The 23,714-nt window shown below is 49.4% G+C and overlaps 1 protein-coding gene across 1 annotated transcript in view; it reads right to left on the minus strand.

Moving 5' to 3' along the window:
• Window positions 1-23,714, minus strand: part of LOC122392916 (tripartite motif-containing protein 2-like) — a 105,268-nt gene that overhangs the window by 23,056 nt on the left and 58,498 nt on the right. Inside the window, exons 11-12 of the mRNA XM_043388278.1 lie at window positions 7,078-7,175; window positions 6,236-6,399 (exon numbers count right to left, since the gene is read on the minus strand). Coding sequence (XP_043244213.1) covers window positions 6,236-6,399; window positions 7,078-7,175 — 262 coding nt within the window. The remainder of the gene's footprint in view (window positions 1-6,235; window positions 6,400-7,077; window positions 7,176-23,714) is intronic.

The following is a 23,714-nucleotide window of genomic DNA, read 5'->3' on the forward strand; positions in this document are numbered from 1 at the left end:
AGTCAACTCAATCTGAACCAAATGTTAGCTTTCTGAGTACACCGCGATCGGGTGGGATGGGAAGGGGGAAGGGGGAAGGGGGGGGGCTCAAGTCCAAACATTATTGCCGTCTGGCCTGCAGAGCGGGACGGCCACTGCCCGCTCTGACCGACAGACCATGTTGCCATGCGGAGTGGTGGCCGCGTACAGTGACCTTTGACCTTTCTGACCGCCCCCTGGCCGACCGGCCGGGGGGGGGGGAGGGGCGCACACAGGACGGTGACGTCACAGTTCGGGACTATTCCCGTCTGAGAATGGTATAGGCTGATCAGGAGGAGACGGAGTCGGGAACGAGGGCAAGGACAGGTGACCGGTACAGGCGCGAGAAACACCGGACAAACACACACAGACACACATACATACAGGAGAGAGCGAGACGGCGAGAGGGAGGGAGGGAGGGAGAGAGAGAGGAAGAGAAAGGAAGAGGGAGAGGGAGAGAGTCGAGATACCACAGAAGCACAGCTAGGAAATGAGATGCGCCGTGAGCTTGTTAATGAACAATGGGTCGGGAATAATAACACATCGGAAAGTAAAAACGGCGTGCAGAAAAGCCAGATTTCCATAGAACGCAGGCAACTATTTCCTGAGAAGCCGTTGCACCCGTTGCTCCCACCGGAAACCGGAAGAGGCCTCCGGAAAGAAATGCAAAGTCAGAGGTACATATACTTGTTGTTTGAACAAAGTACGCCACACCCACAGACATATGAGGGCAGAGAAATACGAAAACTTTATGGGCACAAACAGTAGTCCATACAAAACACTGGAAAAAGGCAAGAACGAAGTAAATTCCACATCAATAATGATATTTGAAGTGAGGTCATTAAAAAGAAATGTTTATGATATTTTAAGGGCTCCAATTGCACATAAAAGTAGACTCCTAATAACCTGCCATCAAAGCCTCGTGCTGGGTAAGCTAAGCACAGCTAGTATATTGACTATTTGTTTTCTCAATCTCATGTAAAAGTTTAAATGTGATAAGTCACCTATCAGTCGAATGCTGGCTCCGGCCTAGAGAAGTGTCCAAGGCGCTGAACAATTTCTAGCCACGAAGCCTTGAAACTTGTCGATATTTGATGACTAGTTATTTCAAATGTAGCTTTTATTAACGGCCCAAATTTACATGCTTAGTTATCTGGCTAACGAAAAACAACGGAAGAAACGAGTCGTTTTTTGGGCTCGGTTGGGCGAAGTTCTGTAAAAAGGTACTATTTTAAAGTTGCATTTATCTGCAATTGACATTTTCGACATAATTAACTAATCCCGATGCCAATAACCGTCTCAGGAGGCTACAAATATCATCATTTTTTACCCATCCTCTCACATTGCCTCGAAGACCCAGCCCAGCGCCTTCTCAAAGGCCCACTGTCTCGACGACCCGTCGTCTTGTGGCTCGACGGCCTGTCAACGGTCTGCCATCGTCTCCAGGGAACCCGAGTCTCTATCTCAGTCTCAGACTGAACAGTCTGGGTCGGCGGCGGCCACTTGTTACCACCGGGCCGAGTCTAACCACCCCCAAAGGGCGCTGGCCGGCGCGGGGACTCTGTAAACAGAGTCCCCGCGCCGACAGGCGCGGGGACTCTGTTGACAGGCGCCTGGTGACACGGACGGGTACTCGGAGACGACCCACGCACCCAGTCGCGGACTTCCCGCCGCCAGACGACACATCGGCGTCAGAAACGCCGCCAGTAATAGCATATTCAGATCTTACGTATGCCGGACCTTTTACTATTTTCGTATTATTTAATTATTTTTTGTTACTACAAGCTGTTCATTGCCTAATGGCTATGCCGCTACGGCCACTACATCCATTGAATAAAAACGAATCAGTCAGATGACCACGCAAATATTGACCTACTTCAATCATACAACATTTGATGTACGCTTATTATGCGTGAAAACTGAGCATGATTTGAGAATCGGTCACTTTATGGCGTAACCCTAATTGTCAATGTCGGCCTCAACCCTATTGCTGAGATGGACTGACGAATGAGATCGATTCACCAGCTGTCTGTTGCACTTAATAAAAAGCACATTGCTCGTTTTTCATATTTTACACGCGGTGCAGCTCCGAGGCTAAGGCTTCGTGAAGACGCGTCGAGCATGCTGACGGGCACGAGACGGCCGGTGCCGGACGTGCCTGTATAGACACAGTGAAAGCTGTAGGGGTTCAGGATACGCCTGTGCACAGGTGGATCAAGGTACTTCCCTGCTGACGTAATTCCACCGACGGCAGGCCTCCGGACGCCGCTGAGCCCGGCGACGCCGCGCTAAAAGTACCCCATCAATAAGTGTGAGCAGCTGTAGTAGGCAACTATATACCTCCCCGAAAAGAGATTTACCCGTTAAGGATGGCAATCAATTTAATGAACTACTATCGTGTTGATAGCAATACCCCCAAATGCATTTATCATGTCCTGTGCAATGTGCATAATACATACTTATGCGTAACATAAATGTGGCATATACCTAAAGGTTCTTTCAATGTTATCGTTTCTTTTCCATACCGTTGAAACACTATTTGTCTCAAATGTTATCATTTATTTGGATGAGCAAATAACAGCAGATGTCAAATCATACTGAAGTGTCCCGCTCCTACGCCTATTACACGAAGCATTGCTATCGCGTAGTTCTCAGCAAGATGTAAACACTAAACAGCGCGCATCATCGAGCCCGATTTAGAACAGCGGATGTTCTGCCAGCGTAATGATATTGGCTGCCAGAGCTGCAATGAATTGGGTCGAGTTCATCATTCAGGCAACAGGCCGAGTGATCTTTAGGCTCGGCTCATCGTCAAACTACTGCGCGTAACACCCGATTATTCATAGACACCGAAAACGAGGAAATGAGGATTCGTCCATAGATTACAACTTGTTACATAAGTTAAATCAATTGATACAAGATCGACAAGTAATACAGTTGTGTAAATAAATATTACTGCAGCATTAAGGACACACCATAAAGGGTTGACTTCAAATCAGTTGTTTGCACCGTCCACACCGATAAACGTAGACACTACATAGGTACATATAATAGTTGTTGGTTTGGGTGTGCTGCCCGGTCAGCTCGTGAGTCGGCTTCTATTGAGCCACAGCACTCGTTCGCATCCACAATAAGATCACGTTCTTAGTTCAGACACCAATAACTAGATAACTTAGTCAGCTGAAAGAGTTGATTAGGTGATAATCACCTACTAAAAACGAGAGGTAGTGTGAATAATGGATATGGTTCAGGTGTTCGTCAGCATGCAGGTCCGGATGGGGGTGTTGACCGCCGCGGCCCGCGCCGGCTGTGCCGCCGTGCCGTGCCGCACCGCCGCGCTGCTGTGTCGCTGTGCCGCCGTGAAACTGTGCCGTGCCGTGCCGTGCCGTGCCGCTGAGAAGGTTAGCTGGTGTAGCTGTGTAGCTGTGCTGCTGTGCGGCCGTGCCGCTGTGAAGGTCAGCTGCTGGGGCTGTTTATTTGGCGAGCTGACCGGCTGTTTGTCGACCAGCCCTCGTACGAGTGGCGTCACCGGTACGTCCGTGAGACTACGCCTCTACGCCGGCCACGGTCGGCGACCTCGACGGCCCGCGCGGTCTCGGATGGATCGGCGGACAAAGATCTGTGAGGATCGGATCGATCTTGTCGGTTTTTGGAACTGATGATACCGTTGGGCGGTACTGTAGGTTGTGTCAAGTTATGACGTCAACACTACCAGTAAAACGCCTTTTGGGCGAAGAACGAGCGAGCGAGATAGTGAGCCCTGCACGTGCGGAAGGGCGAGAGGGTACTTCCAACGGGCTTGTGCAAAGCACCCTTCTAACCGGTCGCTAGCGGTGTGCCAAATTTGAACACAATCGGCCCAGCCGTTCCTGAGATCTGGAAGCGGCATTTTGCACGTGCGCACGTGCAAACAGGGTCCAAAATGACTTTTGCACGGCACCCTACTAACCGGTCCCCAGCCATGTACCAAATTTGAGCGCAATCGGCCCAGCCGTTCTCGAGATCTGGAAACGCCCCTTGCACGTGCGCACGTGCAGTAGCACCCTAACCCCAACACATGGGAATGCATTGCCTGGTGGGTGCCTACCTGTATGCCAAGTTTCAGCGAAATCGACCCAGTAATTACCGAGTTACTGAAATGGGAACAAATTTGGCACCTCTTCTTTTTGTATTTTGCACGTGCAGTGGGGGTCACTCACATAGATCAAGAGTATCCGACCTTTGGTAGAAGGGATGCCGCTACCCTATAAAAATTACCGCAAGACAATCGCTCAAGCCGCTGCTGAGATATGGGCCTCTCAAAATCATTACTTTTGCAAAACAGCTTGAACACCCTCGACTTTTCACGTGGCACGTGCCACGACGGTCACTGGGATGTATCAAAAGTAGTCAATTACGGGGTAGAAGGGATGGGGCTACCCAGCAAAAAAGACTGCAGGCCAATCGGTCCAGCGGTTGCTGAGATATAAGCCTCTCAAAAGCGTTACAGGCCGGGCCGGGCCGGGCCGGGCCGGGCCGGGCCGCTCATACTGAGATTTTTCCGTTATATTGAAAAGACTTCGCTTCGCTCGCTGCGCTCGCTCGCTCGTAATCAGTTACGCACACTCGGTTCTGTCAGCTGCAGTTATGCACAGTGAGGGACGCCAGCACCGGCAGATGTGTACCGAGTCGCGGACATCGCCCGACCGCCGCCGCCGCGCTGGCCTTGTGTTCACCGACCAGTCATGTCGCTGACACGAGCCAAACGTCGCGCAGGACAAACACTCAAACCTGGCCGTCATTCGAGCATCATCATCAGATTAGCGCCCTCGGCCGTGGTCCCCGTGCCCAGCCAGCAGCGGGCGGACTTTGTGCTTAGCTCGGCCGGCTCCATGCCAACGAGCTGCAGCCAGCGCGCTGCCTCCGAATAGCAGAGATAATATCACTTCTAAGTATAAAGGCCCCATCAAAAATGTTGAGCTCAATGACGCTAAACAGATGCTTCATAGCATTGGGACAGCAGCAAACAAGTGAGCATGGTGTAACAAACATGGGTTTTGATTTAGTTCAAACATGGAGAACGGAAAACCTAACGACTTCCTCTCCATCATGATCCAGTGCAATTTTCACTCACGGTACGATTAGTGTTTCTGGAAACGTGATCATCATAGTGATCGTGAGAGGCAGCCATCAACCCAAGAAATGTGTCGCATTATTTCGTCAAAATAGTATCATTTGAGGCACGCAGGAATGCCATCTTGCATTTGCTTAAATTTGCCAGTGCAATCACAAATAGGAACGCCGATGACCAAGGCCTACGGACGTCGAACCTCCATATCGCTGAAAAGACGATCTATGTAGGTATACCAAATAACCCGGATATACAATGAGCATACGGTGAATTCCTCTCCGTCTGATATGATCCTCGATGCCCCTGTTATAAGAGGAGCATCGATACAATAATCAATTATCGGTACAATAATCACCCAAATAGGCACAACTCGAGACCAATAAACTTACAAGTGATACGTTTACAGTATTCTAAAAAATACAATTTTGCTCTGCAGTGGAGTACCTACATCATGAAGTAGTACCTGTCATCATGTAATCATCATGAAGATAATATGCTTATGAGAATAATATGCGATATTTCAAGCACAACAAGCTCTCAAGCAGAATCTCCAGGATTGAGATTTCTTGGTATTATTTCGAATTATACTAATGTTTTACGATTACTGTCACATATGTAAGTACATCAGCCAATTGACTAAGTTTGTACCATCTGTTGCCATCGGGACAAATGTCGGAATGGACTATGGCTGAGCCGGCTCCCATGGAATTTGACCCCGGGTCGTTGGCAGGCGGTGTCCCAAACGGTGGCCACAGCGCAGCTATTTTAGGAATGTTCCTGTGAGTACTTAGTCAGCAACCATGCGAGACCGTCCTGTAGGGACACATCGCGACTAAGCGGGGCAGGTCGCGCCCTGTCAGCCCTGAGACAGACCAGCCCTCGGGCAGAGCTGAGTTTTCAGCTCCAAACTCGGGGCAGGACGACCCCGCCGCAGGCCAGACCTCGCAGGTTGCTCCGAGTGGTTTATCAGGTCCGACCCCAACATGATCAGCAGTCTGTCCAACCGCCAAGTCGGATCCAAGGGACCTCACTCGCTGGTCCGTCAGGCCGGACTCCATGGGTTGCACAGCAGCCCGTCCCGTCTCATCCTGTGGCTCGTGTACTCACCCTGCAGTTTTCCGTGTCCGATGCGCCGCACCAGCTTCCCGAGTGGGTCGAACACGCACAGACAGCGGTTCTCATAGTCTGAGACGACGTAGTTGCCGTCGGGGGTGGACGCCACGCCGCAGGGTCTCTGCATCTGGCCCGCCGCCCGACCCCGCACTCCGAACCTGCAGCGGACGCCGGTGTGCGATATGAGTCACTGTCCTCGACTGATAGTGGCACGGGCGCCAATACTGGCACTGACATAGACACCTTTTAATCAGAGGACTGAAATGCTTTCGGGTTTAACCAATTGAACACAAGTATGGAAAAAGTCCTGCAAGGTAAAAGATCAACAGTCCAAAGTGTACGACAGCGAACGTAAGATTTGGTAAAATTGGTATACACACTGCGAGCAGGGAAAAGAAGTAGACTACTTCACGAGTATTTGCATACAGCACACATTCTTATCAAACGTCATTATCCATTAACGGATTACACTTAATGTCAGCAATAGGATTTTCAGATGAAGCTCAGAGTACAATTTATTAGCGCAGTATGCATCCATAGCGCGACATTATATAAATGAGCAACTGTGTTTGTTTGAAGAGCTGAGTACCTACCTCTAGGAGCAGAGGATTTCGCCTTTTCGGAAACGCTGGCGCACGAACGTTGTACGAAATGCGTCTTTCATAATGTTCAGGACATGGATCTAGAACACTTTTGTTTTAATTTAGTCCTACAGACAAAGTAACGAAGCTATGGCACCAATCGTATCCAAAAAATATCTCACGTGTACATCAGTGCATCTAAGTGCTGGCTACATTCCAACATCCCATGCAGGGATATGTATGGTGGTAAATTACCTGAGTTTGCATTCTCCCTCAGCCGAGAACACCTGCACACACTGGTTGTTAGAGTCAGCTACCAGAAGGCGGTCCGCTGCAGCCACGTAACACACGCCCTGTGGAAGGCGAGAGGGGTCGGTCAGAGGCTACAGACAGGTCATAACCTAAACCAATGAACTGCGAGAGCTGAATAGGGGTCACTCAGAGGCTACTGACAGTCACAGGAATCAGAACCAATGAACTGCGAGAGGCGAGCATGGCCAGAGGCCAACAATCTGAATGCATTTCCCCCGTCCGGTTTAAGGTTCGTGCCTATCACCCGCCTCCTTCCCATTATGTACGGCCATGTGAACTCGTATTATTTGGTTGGAGCGGGGTCTACATACAATATTGTCCAGTAGGACCAAAGCGAGGTCGTATGGGATCATTCAGTAGAGTCATGGTGAAACCGTAAGACCACCCAGTAGGGTCGGAGCGAGTCCTAGGATCACCTAGTAGGGTCAGGGCGGGGCCGAAGGATCACCCAGAAGGGGGGTCAGGGTGGGGCCGTAAGGCCACATAACAGGGCCAGAGCACTCGGTCCCCACCGCCCACGTCAGATCCGGCCCTTAATCACAGCTGTCTGTTGCCATGGGTCATCTCCCCGCCCGGCCGGCCACCAAACCGAAGTCCACGCCGCGCCTCGAGAGGGGTCATCGGGTACAAATGCAGACCAACGAAATATGACGGCTGGCCCACGAGACTGAAAAACAAGCTGACCAGGGAACCAGAGGGAAGCAAACAGGGCACCGTTATTTTGTAACTGACACACAGTATCGTTCTTTGGAAGAAAACCCAAACATTTCCTTGCTTGCAGCGTGGCTGTACGATCTTCAGCATCTGACTGGGATACTGCATTCATGCCAATGATGCTTGATTAGGTGGTAGATGTGCGACGTTACGTGAAGTTGGACAATAAATCATAAATGGAGCAGAGCAGTTATTGGTGGTAAGGTAAATAGACCGTCACTACACATAATTAAACTATCCTACTGAAATGGATATCCAATGAAGACGTCTTACAAGCCATGAAAGGACAAGGCTTATATAATATAAACGTGGATAGAATACCTAGCACAAAGGGCAGCAAAATTAATATGAAATGCAATAAAACGGACAGAGCAGGTGTTTATTGCTTTATGACCTACTGCTTCATACGCCGAGAATTATGACCTTTCACAAGCTCTTTCAGTGTCCTGCAGTGCTTCAAAAGATCTAATTAAATTCTGTGGAATTGACATTTCAAGTACGGTACCGGCGTTCATGATAGGAAACAAATTTCAAACGAAGAAGTGGGCAGCTGCTAATATCAGTTCGAGGAGACTAGAGCATGGCAGTCGTTTTGTATAGGCCTGGTGGGACCCGAGCTCTGATTTTTGCCTTTGAACATAAGCCCTATGTTGTGGTGTGGCAAGGATGCCTTTTGTAGCCTGAAATTAACCCGCACCCCACTGGGCTGTTCAGTCGAACGCACCCTGGGCGGCGGGGGGGGGGCAGATTCTGCCTCTGTCTAACTTCCGGACGGATGGCTGTAGAAAGACGGAGAAAACGACACCCGAAAGCTCTTAACAAGACGGGTCTTTGGAGCACAACGTTTTTGCTAATTAGGTCACAGGTCAGGTCAAGGACATGTCAAGGGTAAAACTGCATGTTTCCACATTTTTAGTAGTGTCCTTTTCCGCGTAGGTTGAAAAGAGTTAAAGCAAATCACTTTTTATTGATATTTTAAGCACAGCTCTTCATCAGAATAGCAAATTTGAAAAATGTGATTTTTTAACTTGCTATCCTAATGAAGAGCTGTGCTCGAAACATCAATAAAAAGTGATTTGCTTTTACTTTTTTAACCTACGAGGATAAGGCCACTAAACTAAAATGGTTTAATATAATCCTCGTACTAGCACTGAGAAACTTAAATAGCATGTTCCCACATTACTGACTTTGGTGCGCAATTGGCGAAAATGGACTGAGACTGCAGATCACCCAGAACGCGATGCTAGGTTACCAAGATAAGATGCATGGCAAAGAAGGTCATAACAAGGTCAAGGTCAGATAAGGTCTACAAAGATGAGCTACTGAATAGGTGATATGCAACACACGTTTTATGGGTAATTTTATTCCTAGAACTCGATGAACATACTCAATTAGTTATATGGACTATATCTGGATGAGGTGCAGGTCAAGGTCAGGACAGGGTCACGTCAAGCGATGTCAAATTTTTAAAGTTAGTAAAAAAAAACAGAAAAGCTGTTGACCTGATGCAGTTTTTCTCGACGAATCAAAAGGTGCTGTTTTTATTCAGAAAAGAATACTAGAAAAGGTGTTGATCTGATGCAGTTTTTCACGACGAATCAAAAAGTGCTGTTTTATTCCTGTACAATATCTATACATAAAACTTATTAAATAAAAACATTTTTGAAACTTGTGTGTGTCGTGACGTCACTAATCTCGAAAGCATTTTAAAGATAACTATGGAAAGTATTTTGCGGCATGTCAGTTGCCACCGTATATACAAAATAGATAAAATACCTAGGATACCAATATTAGATATTGTGGTTGTCACGGACAATGGAAACTAACTTTTTATCAGTTGCAAGTTACGCGAAGATTGAAATCGAAATGGAATCTGAATTACTTTTTGAGAATCCAAGGGCAACATTCCATGTTCCTGGAGCAGTTTGAAAGAAGAACTAAACTAACAGTGCCTTGGCATGTCAGTTGGCAGCTAAAGACGAAAGAGCCGTCGCACGTTCAGTATCGCATTGTTACCTGTATGCGCTGCATGCGGCAACGTTACACCTCCGCCCCCAGGTGGCAGCAGCGGTAGGCGCCTGGAAGGATACTGCACCGCAATACGCACAGACTCGCGGATAGGTACTGCACCGCAATACCCATTGATTGGCGAATCCTGGGCATCAGCACACATGGACTTGTGGAGGATACTGTGCCGCAATGGGCATGGACTCGCGAAGGATATTGCGCTGCAGAACCGGTGGTCAAGGACTGACACTGCGTCGCCCCGTCGGCATCCTGAGAAACAAAGCAAGCTTATGTTGTATTTCAACCACATCGGCTGGGAAACTCGTCTTCCGGAACGATGAGCGCACTAAGCTGAGCGTTACTGAGCAACACTACATGGATAAAATCAATCGAATACATTCACAAGCGTACGATGCCAATCAACCGCAGTGCGTGTAGCCAAACCGTAATAAAAAGTGAGAAACAAACATCTCCCCAGTGATTAGCCGTCATCGCGTTTGATATAAACCACTCTCCCTGTGCGCATTCGTGTCGAGCCAAAATTGTTGAGTCATGTATTTTCATGCCCAGGATATCACATACACAAATGATAAATTTTGGGTCACCAAACAGCTGAGCGCGTCGCGCCAATATCGGGCAGTGACTCTGGATTGGCGCCGGCACCGCAGGGGACACGTGCCGCGCCACGGGGATTGGTCACGTGGACTTGCACGTGTGTGTACGTCAGTAGCTTCCTTAAACGATCGCGTGCTTCATATGAGGAGAGCAACAAAGACAGGGATAGACAGTCATGAGAGAGCTGGTGGGACGGAAGGACAGACTGATAGGCATAGAAAAGAAACCGGCGATGTAATATTGAAAAAGGTGAAAGGAGAGAGAAAGAGTGTGAAAGAGAAAGGGGAAGAGAGGGAGAGGGAGCTATGAAAGAGAGAAAAGAAATCGGCAGAGGGAGGGGGAATCGTGCAAGTGAGGATGAAGCGGCAGTTGGTGCAGGATCTGCGCTCAGCTCGCGCCCCGTTCAGCACACGCTGCACAGCTGAGTCGCACCGCGCTCCCGCGGTACACCGGCCTGCCGTGCTGCTCCATGAGCCACCAGGGAGATGGGGGCTCCCGGAATCCGGTGATCGATGCGATACCAATCGGGCGTGGTCTGGGGGCACGCGGCTAAAACGGGTACGGCTGACGGCTCAGCCAGACATACCGATCACCGACAACACCGGGACACCGACAGCCGGCCCAAAGGTAACACCTGTAGGCGCCATATGGATTGATGAATATTTCTGGAGGCTAAATGAAGACAAAAAATAAATTACTTAAACAAGGCCACAAAATCTGTTGCAGTTAAAATGTCAACATTGATTGAGCTCGATCTCTTGCATATGACGTAAATAAAACATCTAGAAAAACATTCTTGCTCTAGAATTAAACACAGAAGTGAGCATTATAAGAGCTAACCAAAAACGTACAATGGGGATATATAGTTCAGATTGGCCGTTTTCACGACGGAATAGCAGGCATCTATTTAATCCCCATTTGATCCTTTGGTTCCTCAGGAATTTTAGTAGTTCTTTTTAGTAGGTTCCCCAGCTTTCGAATGAATGGTGCGTTAGTTTGCTATTTTTCTATTAAATATCACATCGATTTACTTTATCTAAGGATTTATCACTAATATCAACATAAAGCGTAAGCACAATTATAAAATTATGAAATTATTAAATACTAGTACAATAGTTAAAAAAAGATACTGAGTTGCCAGGCTACAAAGAATATATTCATTTATGGCGCACGACAGACATTTAGAAAGCAGCGCCCTGTTTTATTGCACGCTGCTAGCCGCTTCCATTGGGTTTTGCAGGCCGACGTCATTGGTCGTTACACGTATGATGTCACGCGACTTGTGGCCTGTCACGGCTCTTTAATGATCTCCACTAAATGAATGCAACAATGGCCTTTTAAGTTGATCTCTGTGGCCATCTGTCTATGGAGCGACCAATATGAAAGTTGGGTGAATTTACCGGGGTTACATGACTATGAGCAAGCAAATGTGTATCAGGAATGGATTTAGGTGGAGAATTGCGCTGGACCATGAGTGCTCGAACGCTCCCAATTCCACGCCGGTTTGGCTTTGGAGCCGAGACAGACGATGCGGGTCAAGGTCACCGTTGGGGTAACGGTGGATTGGCTGCGCCCGAGCACCCGTAACGCGGCACAATTCTCCATCTATGGATTTTCCTATTCGCTCAGCATTGTGATAGGCGTTCGTAATAGCATTTACTCTGCTCATGCACCTATCCCCGGTTATTTAAAAGAAGTTTTTGTGGGGGAATATCACGGCTTTAGGTACTCGGTGGCCCTATTCACGACTTTCAAAGAATGCTCCGATAACTAAACACCGCACAGACCTACTGCATTACTGTTAACGCCAGACGCCTTGAGACCCTAATTTTTCGCGATTATTTTTAAATGCATGGAAGAATTTCAACCAAGCTCAGGACATGGCCGTTTCAAGACCTGCCGAAACTTTTACAATTAAGATATTTTATCGCCATTTCAATATTTCAGGCACTTCTCATTGAATCGTAATGTTAAATTTCAAGCAAGATTTTCACCCGGTGTGTAGAGGCTATCACCAGCCAGCCTCAGCCTGTGATACGTTATGACGTCACAGCTAAGCCCCGCCTCTGTGGTCTTGGCCTGCGGCGGTTTCGGGCCGGCGCGCGGTCACTCTCGCTGTGGCGGGGAGCAGGGACGGTCGAGCGGTGCCGAAAACCGGCGGAGTTGTGCGTAACGTCTTGGCTGACAGTGCCCAAAGAGCGACATGATGACTGATGAGCCATAAATGCTCAATGCGCATTGCCTGTACAATGCTGATATGTTCGCTGATACTTGTTTCATTTTTTATAAGCTGCAAATGACGGGCAGATGGCATATAACTGACATAAGGTTAGGAAATATTCACCTGTATTTAAAGCCTATGGCGTTGCAGATAATGCGATAATGGGATGTCGGATGTTACCAAGTAGCTGCCGATTTGTACATCGCTATGCAACCATCGAACAACGCAATAATATGCCTTCGCTTCACATCATAAGACTCGCTCGTATTTCAAACAGATATCCTACATCGAAAATCGTATTTGTTAGGAATCGTTCACGTTTGTTCGAAGCACGTGTGAGTAGTAGGTTGAGGAGTGATGGTCCTCTTGGTCCTATATACAAGAGTCAACAAGAACCTAACATTTACTTGACCGTCTGCTGCAATTGATTCATAGCACGTGAAGCGTCAGCGAAATTCATAGTCCTTTACAGATGGCAGGGGTGTCGTTTGTACAGAGGTCGCTGATGGGCACAGGTCAATGCCGCAGTCGTGGGCGGAGCCTAATGTCATATGACGTATGAAAGCCTCTATCCAGGATGGAAAAACAGTTAACATTACGAGTCAATGACAAATGCCACAAATATTTAAGTGACAACAAAATGTATTTGAAGAAAAAGTTTCGGCAGGTCTTGAAACAGCTACTTCCTAAATATGGTTGAAATTATTCCACGCATTTAAAAATAATCGCGAAAAATTAGGGTCTCAAGGGGTCTGGCGTTAACAGTAGTGAATCTGACAGAAGGTCTGTGGAATTACATCCCCCCTCACCACACCCCTAAAAACTCATCCAGTGTCCAAAACCACTTTTATCGACTCGCCAAAAAAAAAACAACAAAAAAACACACACACATACACACACAAAGCATGGGGCATGTCAGCTCTCAGTTCATTTATCATTGTCTTTACCATGGTTCAATTGCATTGCGCGATTTAAAGCACGTGAGTGCCTATATAGTATATATGTAGAAAATAATATCTACAGCAAAACATCCAAAATTACAAAGGCTACAATGCTTAAAAAGTAGGTTCATCAAGGAAGCCCATTTTTACTTGCGTTGTGTTGCCAACCATGCGATTCCAACGCGGGCTATTCGCAACGTCTGTTAAGGCACGTTAACAACTGACAAGCCGCCACCGCTGCCACTTATTCATAGATGGTTGATATCGCAGCTTGGGCGTCAGCAGCGCGGCCCACAACGCGTCGGCGCCAGCGCACGCAGCTGTTGGCACTCGGCAGCCGGTGTTGCGACTTAACGGCCGGCCGGCTCCATGAAGGAGAAGCTCTTGGTGAAGCTTTGTGATCGCCTCATAGCCGCCTTGGATGTCATCTTTCTTGGCAGATCCATCCGTTCAGATGGTACGGTGCAGTCTGGATAAAGGACGAAGTCCAACGCCGCTAACCCCGCGACCGCCACCCCACAACGTGGCCGCAGACCGAACGGGCGTGAGGGCCGTAAGGGCCACCCGCCATCCGGTAGGTGGCTGAGCAGCCGGGCGCAGCGGCGCCTGGGCGGCGGCCGCGCTGAGATGAAGTCCCAAACCGCCATGTCGCCATCACCGCCATCACCATTGCTGCAGCTGTTCCCAACCGCCTCAATCGCCGCCGTTTTGCCAGCAGTCGCGCCGCGGAATGGCAGAAGCTCCAGAGTAGCCTCCAGCGCCCCTCTCCGCACGTGTGCAGGTGCTCTGCGGCCGCCGGGTCCGACGTCCAGGCAGAACATGATATTTCCATGCTGCTCCGACGGTGGGCTGGTCTTGTTTGGGCGTTCCTCCACTGTGACGTCGGTCACGCCTGCCCCGGCCAGGGCGCAGAGGCCGACGTGTCACCATCCGGTTGCGGTCCTCAGTCGGGTCGCAACGTGTACCTCTTCCGCAGCGTGGAGCGCGCTCCCGCTGGGCAGCGATACAGCCAAAAGTAGCATGCGGGCGGCCAGCGCTGCGCCGGACAGCGGACCCATGCCGGGGGTATGCCGGTCTCGGCCATTAGCGGGGTCGTCGGGGCCGAGGCTGTACATACAGCTGGTGACCGCGTGAGCCGCCAATCGAAGCTCACGGCTTATAAGCTCGACGCGGGCATCACACGCCGTCCCGATGGGAGCTCCACGACGCCGCCGCGAACTCCAGCGCGGCTCGCAGCGCGAAGACCAGTACGGACGGCCGGGGCAAACGGCGTGCGGGAGTCGCAGGCGACGTTCTGCGGACAGAAAGGGTTGGGCATAAGCTGGTCGGCAGGACACTCTTGAGCCGAGCCTTCGATGTAATTACAGATGATCCAGAAGCATGCACAAAAATTCATGACACACTATTCTCATTTATGTATTTGCTACATATGATATGATATACCAGCTCATGATCAGTGACGCATTCTGGGCAATATGTTCTAAAGTGAAGTAACTGAAGTTACAGCTTAAAAGCTTAAAAAACAGCTTAAAAAAACACACACACACATTCGATAGCTGATGAGAATAACATGCCTTGTGTGCTTAATGCAGGAAAATATTTTTTTCACTTTTTTAGAAACAGCAAAAGAGTTGTCAACAAGCCATGTCAACTATCTAAACAATTTTTATGGAAACTGCTCTAGCTAGCTTAAAGTTCCACAACGTTTCCGGAGCACCGTACCCAAACTCAGTTCATGTTACAAGAAAAAACAGTAATAATGCCTCATAATTTTGAATGAAATATAGGTATGAGTAATTTGATTTGGAAAGCAACAAATTTCCGCACATCATTTTAGCAAAATTACTATTTTCTTCAGCCATCAGGTTACACAAAACTATAGTAAACTTTATGATCTAGTTTACACAAAACCAAAGCCCCGATTTTAACAAATGTAGATTAAATTTAAACAATTTTAAAAAATGTATCGTGGAGAAAATGAAAAGTGTAGATTTGTAAAGCCGGGATATTTCACGGATTAGGCACTCAAAGAAATATCTTCACCTTTCTTTGAGCCACCAGCCTTCACCCAAGTTTTACACGAATGTAGTGAAGCAGACAATGTGGCAACTCAAAATTGTGATGGTTTGAGATAATTATGACGGTAAAAGAAAAAGCAACACAAGGTTCCTTACCCTCGTTTTTTCACATGGGTTCAGATGAGGCTTCAACTGTTGCCGACCTGAGGAGCTATAGGGACTTGAGCTTTCCAAAACTCAATTTCTAAGGGCACTGAGCAGTGTTTGGCTTTCACACGAATGCGATAGTAAGTTATATGAAGTTGACAAAGCAAGCAAAGCAAAGCATGATGCCCCGCGCGTCCGCCCGCGACCACGCCCCGCGTCCGACTCCCGACCGCCGCGTGACCCGAGGCGCCCGGCGGTCACGTGACCTACCGGCCGGGACTGCAAACGGCCTTCACCACCATTCTTGTATGACGTCATATCCTACTGAGGTGCTGATTGGTCGGAATTAGATACCTGAAGGTAATTATCTGCCGTAGTTATTTTTGTTTCATTGTTTTGCGTGTTTTCTTATATGAAATGTAATTAAAAAAATTGCCATATTTTAATCACCATTAAAACATAACTGAATAGGTATGAAAGAGAACTCGATATATACTTTCCTTGTTTTTAAGAATTCCGGAATTAGATACCCGAGGGAGCAAAGAGGGAGCAAGTTGCCACGCTGATTTGATACCTCATAGTCGAAAGGTGGGCTACTAGAACCGAAAATTGCTGTGTTTGTAAATAAATAAGTGATTTGAGGGCAAAGAATGCCCGGATTTAAACTTCTAAAATTATTTTGAACATAAAATATTTCAGTTTGAGGGATGTTAAGGCCTCAAAGAGTAGGTACTTTTTAGGTATCAAATAAGTTCCTCTGCGAAAGTTCCGTCGTGAAAACGGCTATTGTGCGTAATTCTTAGATTGTGCGTGTTCTAAGACCTCTCTGAAAAGGTACAGCCCTCGTCACACTGCGTGGTACGTATTCTTTTTTTCGACAAATCCGAGAATAACTGGAGGGCTAATGGTATCAGTCGACGGGGGCTCCATTATTTCGATTAGGCCTATTATTAGACAAATCATAAGCCCAGTGTGGCAGCAAAAAGCAAAAGTTTGTTTTTGGGCCAAATAAGTATAGCATCGTGCATTGCCGCCAAACTGGGTGGAACATGAATTTGTGATGTGTTGTTATGGTTGTTGTGACTTGTTTCGATTTAGTTGCGGCGATCGGACGAGTACCTCACAAAAATAGGCGTTTGCGGCGAACCCCGATGCGGTGATTGTATCAGCGACATTTTGCCACGAGGGAGTTGCCGAGGATGAGCCGGCACTGATCTATTTGCGTAAAATGAAAGGTGAAAGGTCAGAATTTGTGATTATTGTGCCACTGACAATGATGAGCAGTTGGCAGTGCACATTAAAGGTAGTGTGCCACCTTTGAAAGATTTCCCATTTTATTTTTCCTAGGATAAGAAGCTTCTGTTTTTACCTAATATCGCAAAGAAAATCAAAAATGGGCCTGGAATAGTGCCTTTTTCGCCTAAAAGTTTATCGGTTTTTCGATATGTATAACAACTGTAGTGGGCTGACCTGCAAACAGGCGTCGGCAACAATCGCGAATGCGGCGCACATGTGACAATAAGCAAAGGTCATTATAGAGTTACGACGTACGGGAATGAGTTATCAGCTGTCTAATCGTAGACAACACAATGTCGAGCCTTAAACTGTAAGCCTGTATTGGTATTGTTTCTTTTATTTGGCTGTCGAACATTATTTATGGTTTGAAATATGATTTTATGTAAAATAATTGATATGAAAAAGCCGTCTCTTAAGTTATGACCCCATTTCACCACACGCAAGTGGCAGAAATGACAATGATCAGCTGACGCATTTTTCTTGGCCGAAGTCAGAGCGCGCGCGGCCCGACGCACCACCACCGCACGACAAAGTATGAGCAGAAGCCACGCCCAAAGCCAGGGCCCCGGTAACGTGAGGTAGCCGAGTCGGGGCAGCGTGCGCTGACCCAAGCCGGGGCCGCAGCTTTGGGCGCGGTCTACCGCATCCCCGCGGGCAGCCCCGGGCTATCACATGACACCGGGAGGACGCGCGGCCCCGGCTTGGGTCAGCGCACGCTGCCCCGACTCGGCTACCTCACGTTACCGGGGCCCTGGCTTTGGGCGCGGTCTACCGCACCACCTAACAGGCGTGTTCGAAACCGCAGGAGATGATGATGAACGGGTTTATCGAAACTTGATTGGATGAGCATATCGGTAATAGCGATTTCAGTGTGTGCATTTATTGTTCATAGTGGTGTGAAATGTGGTTGGGGTACGACCGACAACCCGTCGGGGCGAATTTCGCACTGGGGTACTCAAAATTTGAAGAATTTAAGACGTTTTCATGAGTTTTGAAGGTATGGATAAGTTCTAAAAATCCGGTTCTCCTTATCTGGGCCATTAACTCCATACGGTCCAGGAAAGCTGGCACACTACCTTTAAACTGATTACTGTGGCTAGAAAACTGATATAGTTATTGTAGACATTTTGGTCGCTGCGGCAATTATGGCACGAGTTCCACGTGTGGCTTCAGGCTGATGTTGCTAATTTAGATTATTTACTTTGTATTTGAGCCATCAGATCTAGCACATAGTAATAAAATAGATTAGTTATACTAGTATATTTCCTTGTGCATTTGGGCTGTGGCAGGTGTAATGGGTCGTACTGTTGTGTGTCACCAGCTGAGCGTGATCCAGCTGATACACCAGACTGGAGCCAGTCGAGTGTGAGCCGACTGGCCACTTGTCCCACCGCTGCGCCAAAAATACATCTGGTCGGTAATTACTATCTTTATTTGTAACAGAACAAATGTTAGTTGTAATTTGTCATGTCTGCTGAATTAATTTATCTGCATCTGGCAAATGTGCATTTGTGTCCGCATTTCATACAGTGTGTGAACTGTCCGCATCATTGTCCGCATTTGACCCTTGGTTATGTCTGCATGTGTGATTATTGGTTCTTATTTTGCAGAAAACCACACACTCTTTGGCTTGCAATCATGTTCCGCAATATCCAGTAGCGGCGGAACACCTTCAATTAAGGGGGGGGGCGAGGACTGCCATGCATGCACTGCCGACTTTTGGTCCCATTCTTTCCATTCTGCCCATAGGGCTAATGTTAAAATGTCAAAATCAAAGGGGGGCACGATGCCGCGGTGCCCCCCCCCCCCCCCCCCACCGTTCCGCTGCCATATGGCAATATCATGTATTTCCTATACGTACCTTTTTTGTTTCTTTTTTTATTGATTTGTTCAGGCAAGAGTGCGTTGACAGGGCTTTGGCACGGCAGTGGTGGGCACAATGATGATTGATGAGCCTAATCTGTGTAAAAGAAGAGCCTCGCGCGTCTCGGTGTTGTAATATCCGAGTGACCGATACCATAGTCTTCGAGTTATTCAGGATACCTACCATGCATTGGTTTTTTTTTTAGCACAGTGAGGACTGTAGGTCCTGGAGCGACACATACGGGCATCGACGGCATTTGGTTGCTTATTTCGCTGTGCATTTCACCATGCTGATTTATCCAAAAGCATGCGTTTTCACAACAATAAATAGCATTATATTACACTTCACTGAAGACAGCTCCATTCATTACATTAGATTGATTAGCTCGTTATTGCAACATAAGAATAGTCCAATTCATCGGAACCATTCAATTGTCAAAGGTCAGCGGTTTGCCCAGATTGCCGCCCGTTCCGTCACGAGCCGGACTAATTAGACGTCGCTCCGCGGCGGTCGCCGCTCGCCACGCACCATCACGAACACGCTGGGTCCACGGACTCATCGCTCCACCACTGACCCCAACGGATCGATCCAGAACAATTCGGCGGACCCACTCACCGGGACGCCTACCAAAATGTCGCCGCAGAACGAATTCGTCTAGTCGGAGAGGGTGTATTGACCTGGATCACTAGAAGCGTATCAATGGATTGTGTGATCGTAATATAAACCATGCGCATTGAGACGACCAAAGACGATTTCGCTGGTACTTATCAGTGGTGACATTTGACGAACTTGGTACATATCTAAAAATGACTTCCATTCAAAGTCATTTTATGGAGATGATAGAATGCATGAGAAATCTGACCTCAGCTATTTGGAGCGGTGTTTTGGCATGGCAACCGAAATCGCGTCTGAATGAGCAGTGCGCGCCGATCAACTTCGATCGTGCCTTGTCACTGAGTTCAAGGTAATTTAATTTCCCTCAGCCTGACCTCGTACACTGAAATGAGCGCATAAACTACCTGAGGACGCATTACCAAGACGTCGACTGGAACAAACGTACTAAATTTATTGTATGTGGATCCAGTCGTGACATCACAACTTCTACAATAATGGTGAGCGATAGCTAAAAACGAAAGTTACAATCTTGGCAGGTCTGCTTCGTTGTCGAATTGTCATGACGACCTGTTCCATCGAATCTTGATTGATAGGTAATTGAGCCCATTTTTAAACAAACATGTCACCACACGCCAGCTCGTTCAGTTTTGCAGTTCCCTATACCGTATCTAGACTCTTACCTCAAAAATAAACATTTTTATTATGAGTCCCGTGTCCTCTTCATTACTGCCATTACTGTGACCCCATATATGCAGTACGGCAGGCAGAACCAAATTTTGGTTTTGGAGGTCGCAGGACGGTTTTATCCGTGCCAGTCCAGCCTAACCCGGTTTGACCCCACCAAACACCCAAACAAAACGTGTGGATAACGAAACGACACAGCAATCAGCATCGGGGTAAGCGAGCTGAAGTTTTGGTCTAATGCAAATGGATCTGGGCATAGTTAGTGTGTGGACGAAGAGACTTCATCCAATTCAACTGATCCGACAAATGATTGTTAAAGGTAACGTTCGCTAACGCACTATCAGCTGACGGCACGACGACGCGCATGCGTTGTGCGCGGCGCTACCCGCCAGTCGTCGCTCGCGCCCCGAGAGCGACGGACGTGACAGCTAGCGCCATTGGCTACCCCAACCATCCTGACAGCGTCGAATCGAGTCGTGTGAAACACCTTACCCGGTTACCATGGACAGCGCCGCCATCACCGCCGCACTCACAGGTATCGTGCACCGGGGAAATCCACGGCTCGGGACACTCGCCGCAGTCACAGCCAGTGACACTTATATCTGTCCGCAGTCGCCTCAGCGGCACGCCATTGTGACTTCGGTCTATGCTACTGTGTATGTTTCTGGCGCCTAATGTGACAACTAGGCTATGACCGCAGCCCCATAATGACCGACGCAGTGTCGGCCATCCCGCGCCGGACACCCTCGCTGCAGGGTTGCATGCTTACAACCTCGCACTGCCCGTCACAAGGTCAGTCTTTCGGACGGACTGGACACCTTCGATGCAGCCTCGCAATCAGTACTTTTCACGCTGCCCGGCGCAGGGTCGGCTCGTCCTGGGCCGGACACCCTCGCTGCAGTGTTGCACGATTGCAAGTTCGCACTGCCCGTCGCAAGGTCAGTCATTCAAACGGACTGGACACCTTCGATGCAGTCTCGCAATCAGTATATTTCAAACTGCCCGGCGCAGGGTCGGCCAGCCCGGGCCGGACACCCTCGCTGCAGTGTTGCATGCTTACAACCTCGCACTGCCCGTCGCAAGGTCGGTCATTCGAATGGACTGGACACCTTCGATGCAGTCTCGCAATCAGTATATTTCAAACTGCCCGGCGCAGGGTCGGCTCGTCCTGGGCCGGACACCCTCGCTGCAGTGTTGCACGATTGCAAATCCGCACTGCCCGTCGCAAGGTCAGTCATTCAAACGGACTGGACACCTTCGATGCAGTCTCGCAATCAGTATATTTTAAAACTGCCCGGCGCAGGGTCGGCCAGCCCGGGCCGGACACCCTCGCTGCAATGTTGCATGCTTGCAATCTCGCACTGCCCGTCGCAAGGTCGGTCATTCGAATGGACTGGACACCTTCGATGCAGTCTCGCAATCAGTATATTTCAAACTGCCCGGCGCAGGGTCGGCCAGCCCGGGCCGGACACCCTCGCTGCAATGTTGCATGTTTGCAATCTCGCACTGCCCGTCGCAAGGTCGGTCATTCGAACGGACTGGACACCTTCGATGCAGTCTCGCAATCAGTAAATTTCACACTGCCCGGCGCAGGGTCGGCCAGCCCGGGCCGGACACCCTCGCTGCAGTGTTGCATGCTTACAACCTCGCACTGCCCGTTGCAAGGTCAGTCTTTCGGACGGACTGGACACCTTCGATGCAGCCTCGCAATCAGTACTTTTCACGCTGCCCGGCGCAGGGTCGGCTCGTCCTGGGCCGGACACCCTCGCTGCAGTGTTGCACGATTGCAAATTCGCACTGCCCGTCGCAAGGTCAGTCATTCAAACGGACTGGACACCTTCGATGCAGTCTCGCAATCAATATATTTCAAACTGCCCGGCGCATGTTCGGCCAGCCGGGGCCGGACACCCTCGCTGCAATGTTGCATGCTTGCAATCTCGCACTGCCCGTCGCAAGGTCGGTCATTCGAATGGACTGGACACCTTCGATGCAGTCTCGCAATCAGTAAATTTTACACTGCCCGGCGCAGGGTCGGCCAGCCCGGGCCGGACACCCTCGCTGCAATGTTGCATGCTTACAACCTCGCACTGCCGTCGCAAGGTCAGTCTTTCGGACGGACTGGACACCTTCGATGCAGTCTCGCAATCAGTACTTTTCACGCTGCCCGGCGCAGGGTCGGCTCGTCCTGGGCCGGACACCCTCGCTGCAGTGTTGCACGATTGCAAATTCGCACTGCCCGTCGCAAGGTCAGTCATTCAAACGGACTGGACACCTCCGATGCAGTCTCGCAATCAGTATTCAGTATATTTCAAACTGCCCGGCGCATGGTCGGCCAGCCCGGGCCGGACACCCTCGCTGCAATATTGCATGCTTGCAATCTCGCACTGCCCGTTGCAAGGTCGGTCATTCGAATGGACTGGACACCTTCGATGCAGTCTCGCAATCAGTAAATTTTACACTGCCCGGCGCAGGGTCGGCCAGCCCGGGCCGGACACCCTCGCTGCAGTGTTGCATGCTTACCACCTCGCACTGCCCGTCGCAAGGTCAGTCACTTGGCCGAACTGGACACCTTCGATGCAGTCTCACAATCAGTACATTTCCCGCTGCCCGGCGCAGGGTCGGCCAGCCCGGGCCGGACACCCTCGCTGCAATGTTGCATGCTTACAACCTCGCACTGCCCGTCGCAAGGTCAGTCATTCGGACGGACTGGACACCTTCGATGCAGCCTCACGATCAGTACTTTTCACTGCCCGGCGCAGGGTCGGCTCGTCCTGGGCCGGACACCCTCGCTGCAGTGTTGCACGATTGCAAGTTCGCACTGCCCGTCGCAAGGTCAGTCATTCAAACGGACTGGACACCTTCGATGCAGTCTCGCAATCAGTATATTTCAAACTGCCCGGCGCCGGGTCGGCCAGCCCGGGCCGGACACCCTCGCTGCAATGTTGCATGCTTGCAATCTCGCACTGCCCGTCGCAAGGTCAGTCATCGAACGGACGGGACACCTTCGATGCAGTCTCCAATCAGTAAATTTCACACTGCCCGGCGCATGGTCGGCCAGCCCGGGCCGAACACCCTCGCTGCAGTGTTGCATGCTTACAACCTCGCACTGCCCGTCGCAAGGTCAGTCATTCGGACGGACTGGACACTTTCGATGCAGTCTCACAATCAGTACATTTCCCGCTGCCCGGCGCAGGGTCGGCTCGTCCTGGGCCGGACATCCTCGCTGCAGTGTTGCACGATTGCAAATTCGCACTGCCCGTCGCAAGGTCAGTCATTCAAACAGACTGGACACCTTCAATGCAGTCTCGCAATCAATCGTGTGTCTGGCAGGGTCGGCCAGACCGGGCCGGACACCCTCGCTACATTGTCCACCCAAGAGCGACGGACGTGGCGGCAGAACGAGACATCCACACGACACAGGCGACCTCACACAACTGGCCAACACTCCCCGCGATGGA

Source organism: Amphibalanus amphitrite, unplaced genomic scaffold (genome assembly GCF_019059575.1).
Source record: "Amphibalanus amphitrite isolate SeventyFive unplaced genomic scaffold, NRLGWU_Aamphi_draft 000506F_arrow, whole genome shotgun sequence".
Lineage (NCBI taxonomy): Eukaryota > Metazoa > Arthropoda > Thecostraca > Balanomorpha > Balanidae > Amphibalanus > Amphibalanus amphitrite.